This window comes from Urocitellus parryii, chromosome 5, assembly GCF_045843805.1.
Source record: "Urocitellus parryii isolate mUroPar1 chromosome 5, mUroPar1.hap1, whole genome shotgun sequence".
NCBI classification, from domain to species: domain Eukaryota; kingdom Metazoa; phylum Chordata; class Mammalia; order Rodentia; family Sciuridae; genus Urocitellus; species Urocitellus parryii.
Window position 1 is genome coordinate 107,343,564 of NC_135535.1, and position 15,167 is coordinate 107,358,730.

General features: G+C 42.0%; 1 protein-coding gene across 1 annotated transcript in view; it reads right to left on the reverse strand.

The window, feature by feature from the left end:
• Positions 1 to 14,080, reverse strand: part of Cd4 (CD4 molecule) — a 31,885-nt gene extending 17,805 nt beyond the window's left edge. The window contains exons 1-3 of the mRNA XM_026403301.1: positions 14,011 to 14,080; positions 7,169 to 7,269; positions 6,901 to 7,062 (exon numbers count right to left, since the gene is read on the reverse strand). Coding sequence (XP_026259086.1) covers positions 6,901 to 7,062; positions 7,169 to 7,217 — 211 coding nt within the window. The 5' untranslated portion in view covers positions 7,218 to 7,269; positions 14,011 to 14,080. The remainder of the gene's footprint in view (positions 1 to 6,900; positions 7,063 to 7,168; positions 7,270 to 14,010) is intronic.
• Positions 14,081 to 15,167: the final 1,087 nt, after the last annotated feature.

Here is a 15,167-nt window from a genome sequence, read left to right on the forward strand (position 1 = left end):
TGCTTTAAATATTTTCCCCACACACATCTAGAATTACTCAAATAGTGGCACAACTTTTGCTTTCAACTTCATAATGGAAAGAAGTTGGTGTTATAGTTCAATATAAAAGCACATGCTTAGCAGTTGCCAGACCCTGAATTCAATCCCAAACCCCCGCAAAGAAAAAAAGAAAAAGAGATCAAGAGGAAGGAGAAAGCCTATTGTATTTAGCCATACATTGTTTACTGGCTCTTTCCTTCTTGATATGCTAAGATTTGTTCTTATTTTCCTTTCCTTGAGCCATTTTTTTCAGAGCAGTTCTGCTTGCAACAAATTCATCTGAGAATGTCTTCATTTCTCATTCATTCCCAAAATACATTTCTTTTGGTATAGGATTAATAGTATACAGATTTTTAAATTTTTATTTATGTATGTATTTATTTAGTTTATTGCAGTAATGAGGATTGAACTTAGATGTGCTCTACAATTGAGCTACATTGCCAGAAATTTAATTTTTTTTTTTTTTGAGACCAGGTCTTACTAAGTTGCAGAGGCTGGCCTGGAACATGCAATCCTCCTACTTCAGCCTCCTGAGTTGCACTCCACTGTACCCAGTTAATTATGATGTGTCTTGATGTGGATTTCTTGATGTGGATTTATTCTGTTTGAGGTTGTTTGCTCAGCTACTTGCATTTGAATCTAGGTTAATATCCTTTGCCAAATTTGGGGAGTTTTCAGTGATTATTTTTTCAAGTAGTTTTTTCAACACAATTTTCCTTTTTCTTTCCTTGGTCTTCATTGACACAAATCTTTTAATATAGTCCTACAGGTTGCTATGGCTTTGTTAAAAGTTTTTTTTTTTCTAGTCTATTTCCTCTATGTTGTTCACACTGTGTACTTTTTATTTTTCTCTCTGGTAGTTCACTTATTTTTTTTCCTCTGCCCTTTCCATTTTGCTGTTGAGTCCATTCACTCATTTTTGTATCTTAACTATTAAATTTTTCCATTCTAAAATTTCCGTTTAATTCTTCTCTTTGCTGAGTTTCCTTAAGGTGTTTTCATTCATTTAAAGCATGTTCATTATTGCTTACATATGGATTTTTACCATGGCTGCCTTAAAAATCTTTGTCAGAAAATTCTAACTTCCATTTCAGCATTTCATTGTGGCTTTTTTTTTTTTTTTTTTTTTTTTGGTTGGTGCTGGGGATTGAACCCAGGGTCTTGTGCATTCAAGGCAAGCAATCTACCAACTGAGATATATCCCCAGCCTCTTTCTTTCTTTCTAATTTGGTCTGAGTTGTTTTTTTTTTTTTGTAGTGAGTAATTTTTTATTGAAAACTAGACACTGGAGTATTATGTTATGAAATTTTGAGTTGTATTAAACCTTCTGCTTTAACTGGCTTTCTTTGATGTTGCTTTGTCAAGGAAAGAGGGGGCTGCCTTAGTACTGCCAAGTGGAGGTAGAAATCTCGGTTCCCTCTCATCTTTCATTGCCACTTGAAGATGTTTTTCACTACAGTTGGAGAGAGTGGGGATTCCAGTTCTCCATATGGCCTCCATAGATTGTGCAGTGGGGTGGCCTTGTCCTTGCTGAGTGATGACAAAAGTCTTGACTCTCCACCAGGCCTCCTCTGACACCAGCCCTGCAGGAAGGGTGGCTTTTTACTGCTTATTCTCCACTAATGTTGCAGAGTGTGAATTGGTGGGGATGAACATCCCAGCTCTCTACTTTGCCTTCTCTGACACCATCCCAGTGAAATTGTTGGGACAACTCACTGCACTCTCAGGAGGGTCAAATTTAGGCTCCCCACTCAGCCCATGCTGCATAGGTGGAGATAGGGCCACCATTTTTTCCTCTGGTGTTTGGCTGGAGTAAAGCGGTTTTCATTTAAAAGTCTTGCTCGATTGCTCTTTCCTAGTCTCTAGCTAGAGAGAGCTGGCGATTGTTGAGGCATATTTTTGTCTGTATCTACTGCTGTTTCCAGGACTAAATGGAAACGAGGAACATGTTACTGGAAATTAGATCCTTACTATAGAGTGACAAAGAACTTGACTTAATTGTGTAGTGTTTTGCAGAGGTAGAATTTGCAAGCATTGAAATTGGGTATTTAGCCAGGCATGGTGATATGCGCCTGAAACCCCAGCAGCTAGGGCTGCTGAAGGAGGAGGATCGCAAGTTCTAAGCCAGCCTCAGCAATTTAGTGAGGCTATAAGCAACCTAGTGAGACCTAGTCTCTAAATCAGAAAGAAAAAGGGCTTGGGATGTGGCTCAATTATAAAAGCCCTTGGGTTCCATCCCTAGTTCCAAAGAAAGAAAGAAAGAAGGAAACGACGAAGAAAAAAAGAAATTGGATATTTAGCTGAGGAGTTGTTTTAGGTGGGTGGGCGGGTGGGGGGGTTGTTTGTCTTTTTGGTTCTGGGGATTAAAGCTGAGAGATTTCTAAGCAAAAGGGAACCAAAATTTGAAGATTTGGGAAATTCTCAGCCTATTCATATTGCAAAAATGAGAAAACGTGTTTCCAAGAGAACACCAAAAGTTGGGTATACTATCATTCAACAAAGAACCTACAGGCTTATAAGAGCAGAAACGCTACTTGTTTGAATTGAAGAGGTCAGAGGTGGGAGGCAATGAAGAACGGACTCCTTGCATTTGACAGGACAGACAATAGAGTTATTCAGATATGAGTGTGAGCCATTTTTCAAGAAGAGGAGAAAGTTTGCCTGTAATCCCTGCAATTTGAGAGGCTGAGGCAGGAGGAGCTCAAGTTTGAGGCTATCTTGGGCAACTTAGAAAGACTCTGTCACTTCTTCCCCCTTTTTGATTTTTCCCTTTTGGAATGAAAAAATCTGTCTTATGCCTGGCCACACTTGTCAGATTTCACACACAGCTGGAGAGGAATTTTTCCTGGGGATCAAATATACCTCAATGAATTATATATCACCCTTATCTGATTGGATCATATTTTTATTAGTCTATTTATTATTTTTTTATAGCACTAGGGATTGAATCCAGGAGTGCTCTACCACTGAACTACATTCCCAGTCCTTTTATATTTTTATTTTGAGATAGGGTCTTGAACTTGTGATCCTCCTGCTTCAGCCTCCCAAGTCTCCAGGATTACAGGTGTGCATCACTGAGCCTGGCTAATTGGAGAATATTCAGATAAGACTTTGGATTTTAGGCTTCAGAGTTGATGCTGGGAGGAGTTAAGACTTTGGGGGCTGTCAAGATTAAATGAGTGCATTTTGCATGTAAAAAGGAGATGAATTTTGAGGGACCTAGCTGAATACTGTGGACTGAATGGAGTCCTTCTTCCAAATTCATTTGAAGTTCAAACCCCCAACACGATGGTATGGTATTTTGAGATGGGGCCTTCGGGAGGTGTTTAATATTAGATGAGATTATGGGGATAGTGCATTCATGATTGGATGAGGATCTTTATATCAACCCACAGAGATCTTACTTTCTTTTTCTCTGTGCCATGTGAGGACACAGGAAGAAGACTGCTGTCCACAAGCCAGGAAGAAAGCCTTCACCAGAACCTGCCCATGAAATCAGACTTCCAGCTTCCAGAACTGTGATAAATAAATTTCTGTTGCTTAAGCCACCAGTCTATGATGTTTCAATATGGTATCCCTAGTAGACTTAAGATATATATTTACTCCCTTTTCCCACAAGCCCTCCTTTTCTTGAATTACTCACAATTGTACTATAATTTAACTCTTCCCTCATTAATGGATGTTCATGTTGAATTCTATTGTTTTGGTATTACAAATAATTCTTGTAATTTTATAATCCTTGCACAGATATCAATAAGTATTCACAATTTTATTTCTGTTAAACATATTTTCCAGAATAGCTGTTACTAGGTAAAGGATTTTAGATTTTTTTTTATTTATAAAATATTGCCAGATAATATTTGTTTATTTATTGATACTGGGGACTGAATCCAGAGGAGCTTTGTCATTGGGCTACAACCTTTTTAGTTTATTATTATTGTTACTATTTTATTTTGAGACAAGGTCTTGCTGAGTTGCTTCAGGGTCTCACTAGGTTACTGAGTCTGACCTAGAACTTGTGAGCCTCCTGCCTTAGCCTCCCAAGTTGCTGGGATTACAGGAACGAGCCACCATACCTGATGCCAAATTATTTTTAAAAATTAGTCTATAATAAACTGAGTGTGCTGGTACATGCCTGTCATCACATCAACTTAGGACACTGAGGCAGGAGAATCACAAGTTTAAAGCTAGCCTCAGTAACTTAGCAAGGCCCTAAGCAACTTAATGAGACCCTGTCTCAAAAAATGAAAAGAGCTGATGAGGATCAGTAGTAAAGCGCCTCTGGGTTCAATACCCACTACCAAAAAAAAAATTAGTTTGATAAAGCTAAGCTTGGTAGTATGTGCTTCTAGTTCCAGCCACTCAGAAGGCTGAGGCAAGAGAATCATATAAAGACATTTACATGTGTGTCCAAAGACATAAGGTAATTCACTACAGAATTATTTATGATAACAAATTGAAAATAGCTTAAATGTCCAACAATACAAGATTAGTCAAAGAAATCATGCTGTAGTTATGCAAAGGATCTATGCAATTACTTAAAAGAAGTGAAGTTAAAAATATTTATATATGTGTATATGTATGTGTGTATGTATATATATACATGTGTGTGTATGTGTCATACACACATATGAATATAAAACCATCTTCAAAAGATATATATATATATTTTTTTTTTTGTACTGGGGATTGAACTCAACCACTGAGCCCCATCCCCAGCCCGATTTTGTATTTTATTTAGAGACAGGGTGTTACTAAGCGCCTCGCTTTTGCTGAGGCTGGCTTTGAACTTGCAATCTTCCTGCCTCAGCCTTGCAAGCCACTGGAATTACAGGCATGCACTACTGCACCTGGCTATCTGATACACTTTTTAAAAAGAAAAAAAGAAAATTTTGAGTGCTCTGAAACAACTTTCTCTAAGAGACCCTAGGCCTGAAAGTCAAAAGACCAGAGTTCATTTAGCTCAAACTCTGACTCTATGTGGGCACAAAAGCAAGGATTTCTGCCCTGACCTTAGCTTCCTTACCAGTAAAACCGACACTTGGAGTCATATTTCCTAAACTTCATCCATTCACAGACCTCATATACAATTTTAGCCAAATCTACCTATCCAATTTATGTAATATCTTTAATTTTTTAAAAAATTTTTAGTTGTAGATGTTTTTAGTTGTTTATTTAGTTTTTATGTGGTGCTGGAGTTCGAACCCAGTGCCTCACATGTGCTAGGCAAGCACTCTACCACTGAGCCACAAACCCAGCCCCATTTAATTTTTTTAATTAAATAAATATTTTAAAAAGGAAACTATAACATTAACATGAACAGAAAGCCAGTGTTACCTGCCATAAAAGGAAGCAACAGTAAAACAAACAAACAAAAACACAAAAGCTGCTAAACAAGGTGAAAAGGTGGCATAAGCCTGTATCCCAGCTACTTGGGAGGCTGAGGCAGGAGGATTGCAAATTAGAGGTCAACCGGGGCACTTTGGAAGACCCTGCCTCCAAATTAAAAATAAAATGATCTAGGGGTAGCTCAGTGGTAAACACCCCTGTGTTCATTCCCCAGTACAAAACAAACAAACAAACAAACAGAAAACAAAAAAAAAAGAAAGAAAGAGAGAGAAGAAGAAGAAGAACAACAACAACAACAACAAGAAGGAACAGTAGCAGCCAGAGCATGCCTACAATCCCCAGCCATTCTGGAGGATAAGGCAGGAAGATCACAAGTTTGAGGCCAGACTGGTAAGTCCCTGTCTAAAAAATAAATAAATAATAATTTAAAAAATTCGGGCTGGGATGTAGCTCAGTGGCAAAGCGTCTGCCTTGCATTCACAAAGCCCTGGGTTTGACCCCCAGTTCCAAAAAAGACAAAAAAAAAGAACCCCACCAAAAAAAAAATAAGATTAAAAATAAAAAAAAAATTCGATGGCTGGGGATGTAGCTCAGTGGTAGAGCTACTTGCTTAGTATGGGTTCAAAAAAAAAAAAACACAGAGTTATAAAGACAATGAGAATAAAATATATATGAAAAAGTTTACAAAATGTTTCTAAGGAGATGTTACTTACTTTAAAAGCAAGGAAAAAATCATTCAGTTACTTTTTTTTTTTTTTTTGATACTAAGGATTGACCTCAGGGGCACTCTCCCACTGAGTTACATCCCAGCCTTCTTTATTTATTTATTTACTTTTTAATTTAAAGACAGACAGGAACTCTATAAATTGCTGAGAGGCTTGCTAAATCGCTGTGGCATTTTCAAATTTGCAGTCCTCCTGCCTCAGGTCCTGGAGTTGCTGGGATTGCAAGTATGCCATAGCACCTGGCTATTCTGTTGCTTTCAATGGAAATAAAGTATCATCCACATGAGTCTGTAAATATATATATATATATTTGTTGTTGTTGTTGTTGTTGTTGGTATAGTACCTGGGATTGAACTCAGGGGCACTCAATCACTGAGCCACATCCCCAGCACTGTTTTGTATTTTCTTTAGAGACAGGGTCTCACTGAGTTGCTTAGCGCCTAGCTTTTGCTGAGGCTGGCTTGCAATCCTCCTGTCTCAGCCTCCCCAGTCACTGGAATTACAAGTGTGTGCCACCGTGCTCGGCTGTAGCAATAATATTATTGAAACCATGCATTTTATGTGATAATTATTTTTCTAATAACCATTAAAATACTAAAAATATCACAGTACTAAAAGCCTTTTGTCACCAGCAGTCAGAGTAGGGAAATTCCAGAAAACAGTGCCACAGAATTTCTATCAACTCCAGCTCTTTGGGGGTCCCAGAATTTACTAGGAGCAGATCTCTGACCACAGGAGTGTTCAATCCATTGTTTTCCTCCCTGGATGGGGGACAGAGAAATCCTACCTTTGGTCAAGAAGTTGTTCTGATTTCCCAGAATCTTCTGGTTAGAATATTTCCAGGTAAACAACATGTTCTTCCTCTGGGAAGCTGTGCAGGGCAGTTCCACTGAACCATCCACTTGGCCCATCACCATTTCCTTTCCCTGAGTGACCACTGGGAGCAGTGCTGGGTGAAACAGAAAGGGATCAGGCCTCTGTACTGCAATGCTTCATCTTAGCATTTCCCCACCTCCCACACCATCTGCTCCCAAACCCCAAGTGTGAGCACTTACCCAGTTGCAGTACCAGGAACAGTTGCCAAAAAGCAACTCCTTGGTTCATTTTAGCCTTGCTGAGGTATCAGGCAGGGGCCTGAATCATCAGGGACCTGAACCTGCAGAAATGGTAGAGACCAAGAGAGTTAATAATCATTAGTCAATAGGTATTCATTGGACCTGGGCATGCGGAGACCTCGCTCTTCCTCAGGACCCTTAATCCAGCCCAGGAAACCGGACTTGCTTATACCTCTAGTACATGTCACAAAATGTAATGCCCTAGCTAGGCATGGTGGTGCACGCCTTGGGAGGCTGAGATAGGAGGCTCATGGGTTCAAAGCCAGCTTCAGCAACTTAGCAAGACCCTAAGCAACATAGTGAGAGCTACCTCAAAATAAAAAATAAAAAGAGCTGGGGATGTGGCTCAGTGGTTAAATAGCTCTTCATTTTTCTAAATGGCTGAATAAAACTACCTAGTGCCAAAAAACAAATGTAATGCCCTGGTTAATATTGGGTGATATTAGTAGCATAACGGCAATTTCTCTGGCCTGACATAGCCTCACATCTCTCTCTCTCTCTCTCTCTCTCTCTCTCTCTCTCTCTCTCTCTCACACACACACACACACACACACACAAACATACAGAAATTAATGTATCCCTGGATACTAAATAAAAATATGAATATATTATGTGTTTTATATTAATAAAAATTGTACTGTATTAAAAAATACAGGCTTAAGTATCAGGGCATTTATATAGAGTTGTAGTCTTCTACTAAAAGTATAATAGATTTCTTGGGAGAATTTGAGAGAAAGTAACTACATTTGATTTTTTTCTTTGCTTAAGAAATATCCAGTTTTGAAAGTCTGTGGTATGAATGGGTTTTCTTGTTCTGTTGATTATTTGAGGCTTTTAACAAATAGTTCATGAAAGGAAATACTGGACTCAAGTAAAGAAAATCTCTTTTCAGTTGGATTTCTTCCCTGCTTAGACTTTAAAAATGTAAGCATGAATTGCCAATTTCACTTCATGTAAATTACACACACACACACACACACACACACACACACGTTTATATATAAAATTTTATTTCACCTGTGAACTGTTAACTGTGTCACTTCTACAGATGTCATTTTGTTTGTTTGTTTGTTCTTGGTGTGGTCCTGGAGATTAAACCCACATGCCAGCAAGTGCTCTGAGTGCCCTGAGCTTCTTCCCTAACCCCAATGTTATAATTTTCAAATATACAATATGTTTCCAGATATGCCTTGCATTCAGGCTGCCTTTTTCTCATTTTGATTTTGTTGAGTCTCCTGCCTGCTTGCCAAAAGCTTGGATGCATCAGGCCCACGTAGAATTGAAAGCAGAGGCATCCTGAGCTTTAAAGCATAAAAATTCAACATACCACATATTGAGGTGGAAAAAATAGTTTGCTTATTTATTTATTTTGGGTGGTGCTGGGGATTGAACCCAGAGCCCCACAGATGCTAGGCAAGAGCCCTGTCACTGATCTACACTTGCAGACCCTGTATGGGTTTTTGTTTGTTTGTTTAAAAAAAAAAAAAAGGTGGAGGGGGAAGTGAGCTGTTTGCCATTTGAGATTAGAAAAGGATTCCCAACAAAGGTGGCAAAGTCATGGGAAACACAACACAGAGCCAGGCTAGGATGCAATGCTCTTGTTACTACTTGGGGCTGGACAATAGGAAATGTCTGAAAAGGAAGAGACAAAGGGGTTCAAACAAGAGGCTGGGGTATGTCTGCTCTGACTTTGCTCTGTGTGTGTTTTCTGGTAATCACTCTGTGTCTAACCTCTTCCTGCTCTGCCACATCACAGCTCTGGTCAGGTGCTTCCTTATCCACAGCTCAAGTCCTCTGTCGATTCCAGAAACAGCATTTCTACCTCTTTAGGACCCTTGCTTCTGTTACTAGTGTTTGCCTCAACACACTAGTTGCTTTCCTTAACCCTATCCACATCTCTGTAAATAACCCCCTTTCTACAATCCTTTGAACCACCTGAAGCAGACTCTGTTTTCTTTTCTTTTCTTTTTTAATATTCATTTTTTTGAGAGAGAGAGAGAGAGAGAGAGAATTTTTTAATATTTATTTTTTAGTTTTCAGTGGACACAACATCTTTATTTTTATGTGGTGCTGAGAATTGAACTCAGCACCCCACGTGCTACCGCTTGAGCCACATCCCCAGCCCCTAAATGTTTATTTTTTTAGTTGTAGTTGGACACAAACCTTTATTTTATTTATTTATTCTTATGTGGTGCTGAGGATCAAACCCAGGGCCTCACACGTGCTAGGCCAAGTGCTCTACTGCTGAGCCATAACCCCATCCCCCAGACTCTGTTTCCTTTTTTTAAATATTTTTTTTAGTTGTAGTTGGACACCATACCTTCATTTTATTTATTTATTTTTATGCGGTGCTGAGGATCGAACCCAGTGCCTCCCTTGTGCTGGGCTGGTGCTCTACCACTGAGCCACAACTCCACCCCCCCACCACCCCCCACCCCCGACTCTGTTCTCTTTAAGACACAAATATATAATTCTTTATAGGGGTGTAGCACTCAGAGGAGGTGTTAGGGTTTGCTCACCCTAATGAGGTTTGGGAGAAGACAAGAAAAGCCCTTTCCAGTTACTTAATCTGCCCAGAAGAAGAATTACCCAGTCAGGCAAGAGGCTTCCGGGAAAAGAGGGAGGGAGACTAGTCTCCAGTCACGCTAGTCACAGTCACGGGTGAAGTTGTTTACAAGTTAACACAGGGAGCGGGAAGCATTTAGGGGGAGTCTGAGGTGAGAAGAGGAGGGTAGGGACAGCCTTAAATGTTTAGTTGTTTCCACTGCCCCCCATCCCAGATTGATTGTGTCCTTGTGAGGAGACGTTGAAGACGGACAATGTCTCCACTTGAGACTTCCTTCTCTGGGGTTCAGATTCAGCTTACCATGCCTGAGGAAGGAGAGGAGTGTCCTCAGCCTTCCCTGGATGGTGGCCATTTTGTCTCTTCCCTCCCCACAACTCCAGGGTCTGTGCAGAAGGCCACCTCCTTCTTCTAATTCCTTGCACAGCCCCATCTCAGTAAGGGTTCAGCTGAGTGGAAGAGGCTAGAGGCTGTGGGTTTCCAGCTGCTGTTCACTTTGGTGTTTTGGGCTTCCGCTGCCACCCTAGAGATCTGGCCTTTGATTCTCACATCCTCAGCGTCCCCAGAGGCACTGTACCTCAGTACAGTAGCATTCTGTGTACCATCATCCCTGGGAGAGACTAGGAGGGCTGACTGGTCGTGTGTCTCCCCGCCCCCCCACCTTCCTGGTCTCTTGTCTCTCTCCCCCCTTCCCTCCCTCCCTCCCTTTCTCTCTTTGTTTCTCTTTCTGCCTCTCCCTCTGCTTACACCTGTACATTTCTGATACTCTATTTCCCCATGCCTATGCCTCCTTTCAACTCCTGTGTGTGCCTCATGCCAGGAACCTTTGGGCTCTCCTTCTCTTCTCACTTGGAGTTCTCCCTGCCTTTTCTCCTTTCTCATCCAGCTGCCACCAAGATCTAGTTCCTTCTATACTGTAAACAGGCGGCAAGGCTTCTTGCAGGAAAGCAAGCTTTTCACAGGCTTTGGTCTGTGGGTGGGCAAGGGAGATGGCTGCATGGTGGAAGGGACACAGCGGACAAAGGGAGGTGGGCAGATCATCTCAGAAGCACACAGAGGTCTCTGGGAGGACAGGAGGGAGGAAGGGAAGAAGAGAGAGACCCAGAGCAGCCGGTTAAAGCAACAGCCACTCTTCATACTGTACACGGAGCTTGGTTGAGTGGGTTCTTTGTTTCACAAATTCCAAGAACGAAATCTACAACACTAGGGTGAGAACAAAGTATAAACAGGATTTATTAGAGTAGTAGAAGGAAAGAAAGCAGAGTTCCTAAAGGGGAGGTGTGCCAATGGGTGTCTGTTGTCTAAAGGGTTTTTTGGGTTTGATCTGTTCCTAGAGTTGATTTGTGGGATAACAGGATTCAGAAAGGGGCCAATCAACTCTATTTTGTCCTCTTCAGAAAGTCTAGAGAAAAGTGATGTCTAAGACTTAATTAGCACAAGAGTAGGAGTGAGGATTTGTTGGCACAAGAGGAAGTAACTTTTGTAGTTGTTAACAAACTGTCCTCGTGGCTAGGATCAGCTGAGATCAGAAGCCTTGGTTTCTCAGGTCTCTCTTCTTCCTTTCCCTCTCTGAGACCCGTTTTATGGCTGCCTATGGATGGTCTTTCTGTCTCAATACAATCTACCATCACATGCAAAGCTCAGAGTCTTACAGAAAAGGTAGAACAGAGGCAAAGAAGTGAAGAAATTCTGGGAGGGAGCCAGACATGGTGGTCCACGCCTATAATACCAGCAGCTCTTGAGGCTGTGGAAGGAAGATTGCAAGTTCAAAGCCAGCCTCAGCAACTTAGTGAGGCCCTAAGCAACTTAGCGAGACCCTGTCTCAAAATAAAAAGGGCTGGGATGTGCTCAGTGGTTAAGTGCCCCTAGGTTCAATCCCTGGTACAAAAAAAAAGTAAAAAGAAAAAGAAATTCTGGAGGCAAGACATACACAGACAGCAGCAGACCAAACTAGAGACAAAGAGGGACCAGGACAGGGATGTGAACAAAATGGCAACACACACTGAGTTCCGCCAGGGCGCTTGAGGTTCCTGCCACCCTCACCCCCTGCCCCCCAGGGTGGGATAAGGAGGAGGCTGGGGAGAGGAAGAGGGCACAGCCCTACCACAGTGACAGTCTGTGGTCCCACAAGCACTTTTATCTTCCCCCTGTTGCCCCCAGTCAGCCCACTCAAGCCCAGCCGCAGAATGCCCGCCCCACATGGCACCCTGCGACTGCTGACTGGCTTCCTACAAACTTCCTAGATATATGACCCCTCTGAGGGACCCCTGTGGTTCAGTGGCTGCAACCTCCGCCATCCTCTCCTTTGCCTCAACGCCCACGCAGGGGGGGGGGGCGCTGTGCCCTCCTTCCTTCCCTTATCCCCCGAAAGAAGGGTACTGAACAGATGCTGGATCTTCAAGCCTTGCAAACCAGACCCTAACCCATTGAACTGTTCCCATCACCCAAGTATCCGGTTTCCCATCTGCATCAAAGTTATTTCATTCCACAAACATTTATGGGGTTTCTAAAATGTGCAGGACCTTTGACCACCCAACTCTCCTCAGTGTCACCCCACCATCATGACCAGGAACATGGCATGGGGCTGCTCTGAGGCTCTGCCTACAACCAGATGATGGGGGCAGTTTTACTTAGAAGTAGACCAGACCCAAAGACTGAACATCTGTGAGCCTGTCCTCAGGAGCTCTTCCGGCTGCTCCTCAGGGGAGCCATTTTGTATCAGCCTACAAAATCTGACACAGCACACGAAATCGAAATCGTCAAAACATGAAAGAGCAGTGATCTCCACCATGGTTTTCTTTTCCCAGCCTTGTGCTCCGAAACGTGTGTCTTATAAGAGCAGGTCATTCAGGAAGAGCTATCCCACTCAGAGTGGATTATTTATTTATTTACTTTTGCTAACAGGGATTGAACCCAAAGGCGCTTAAGCACGGGGCCACGTCCCCAACCCATTTTTTTGCATTTTATTTAGAGACAGGGTCTCACTGAGTTGCTAAATGCCTTGCCAAGTTAGTGAGGCTAACTTTGAACTCACAGATCCTCCTGCCTCAGCCTCGCAAGTCGCTGGGTAAAATCTTTGACTTATTAAAAATGGAACCTTTCTATTTTCAGGGATCAGACTGTACCCCCAGGAGAAGTCTTTCCCAGAACAAATCTATGAATTGAAGGCAGAGAACACCTGGCAGGCAGCAGGGCTTCAAAGCTGTGAGATCTCAGAAGGGATAGGCCTGAGGCTGCAGAGGTAGCAGGCTGGGTGGTGCAGGGCATCTCATCTTGAGGGTTCTTGGGTGAAGAACCCCATTAAGCCTGGGGTGGGGGCGGTCTGCAAATCCTTTTCTAACTCTATCAGCCTCCAAAACCAATAATCTTAGAATCAGTTTTTCTAATGACATAGTTACCTAAAAATACGATCTAACGCTTTTATAGCATTTCATATCTAAGAGCTCAGTTATGCACTTTTTGACAATTTGAGCTTTCTCTTTTTTTTTAACCAAGCCAACTAAAGTACAAGCACCTTTAGATATATCGATCAAAAATCCTTAAATGCACAAAATTGGACAAAATCTTTAAAATACATAAGATTTTTAAAAGGTCACATAGATCACATGGCCTATGAAATGCTGCATGTATGATTTTTGGTGTGAATTTTTAGTGATCGTATTATTGGGAAAATTGATTTTAGGAGAATTGCCTCTAGACTAGATTCCACTTCTTATTGCCCTTTTCTTGCCTTTACCATTTTTCCTCTTTTAATTTCTTATTTATAGGTTTTCTACACCTTAATACTTATTTATTCTTTTTCATTGCCCCCTCACCCTTCCTTAGGTCTTTTCTTCTCTTTGGTCTTCCCGTCTTCACCTCCTCCACTGCCCCATGAGTAGTTGCCTTCCACTGCCTTTCTCGGCTGTTTACTCTCTGATCTTGTGATTCTAGTCAATACCCCTCTAGAGAGTACCTCAGTGCCCTTCTTATGTTCTGGGCACTGAGCTATGTCTGGTACAGAGGCAAAAAGCAGTATGGCCTAGTCCTGGCCTCTTGAAGCTCACAGTTCCAGTGGGACATCACTGCTTATGACCAGTTCTGAGAGAAATGCATAAGAAGGTATCCTGGGCTGTGAGCACAGGACCGAGAGCCCAGCACATTCCGCTGCACCTGCGCCACATTCACCTCCCCTTCCCAGCTCCCTGGAAAGAAATGAAGTTGAGTGAGCCTCTCTTACCTCTGGACCTGTCTTTCTTCCACTCTGCTTCTTGCACAGATATGTCTATGTAAGGGCCTGGAGCTCTGTAACCAGGAGCCCAGTGGGGAGAGGGCTTTGTTTCCTCCGTGGAGAGGAACTTAAATAAAGAGACAGGAAGAACCCTCGTAGCGAGGCTTCTCTACCACCCAGGCTTGGGCCAACCCCCAACGTCAGGGAAGATGTCAGAGTGAAAATGCCAAAGTCATGGGAAAAATTTAAGCAGAATCAGGCCGGAGCCCATAGTGCCACTGTCACTGTTGAGAGGCAAGAAAAGACTCCCTCAATGATGCAGCCAGATCTAGTGGGGCTTCAGGGAAAGAAGTGAGAAGCACTTGTGAGCTTACGGTTTCCCTACGCTGATAACACTACTAGTTCAGCTTGCAACACCAATAATTAATACAGAGCTATCACTTACCACTTTGTAACTCCCTTTGGGGGGGGGCAGTTACAGCGATTGCACCCAGGAGTACTTAACCACTGAACCCATCCCCAGCCCTTTTTAGTTTTTATTTTAAGACGGGGGTCTCACTAAGTTGCTGAGGCTGGCTTTGAACTTGAGATCCTCCTACCTCAACCTCCTGGGCCGCTGGGATTATAGTATGCTCCACTACACCGGCCACTGCTCTTATGCAACTTCTCTTTTCACAACACATTGTACTTAAGAGTTGTGTTAATAAAATTAACATTTATTGCTTCATCAAGGGCATTCTTCAGTAAAACTGGCATTATTATTCTTTTTTCTTTTTTTATTGCAAGTGCCTGCTTTGGTGCCACTGCTTTGATTTGTGCTAAGGCAGCAGTTTTATCCAGATTGCTTTTGCAACATCATTATGATGTCAACACAGTTACAAAGAATAGCCAGTCACTTTTATAAAAATAGTTTGAACTTGAAGATACCCTGAAAGGTATCAGGATCTCCCAGAAGTCAATAGGCCACCACACTTACACTTTGAGAATGAGGACTCCACGTAATTTTTATTCATTCTTCAGGTTTTAGCGATCACTTCACTTGTCCCCCAAATCTGTTTTCTCCTTCCCTTGTAATAGAGCCCTCATTTTTAGCTGAGCTCATAATTTTTTTTTTTTTTTTGGTATCAGGGATTGAACTCAGGGATGCTTAACCCCTGAGCCACATC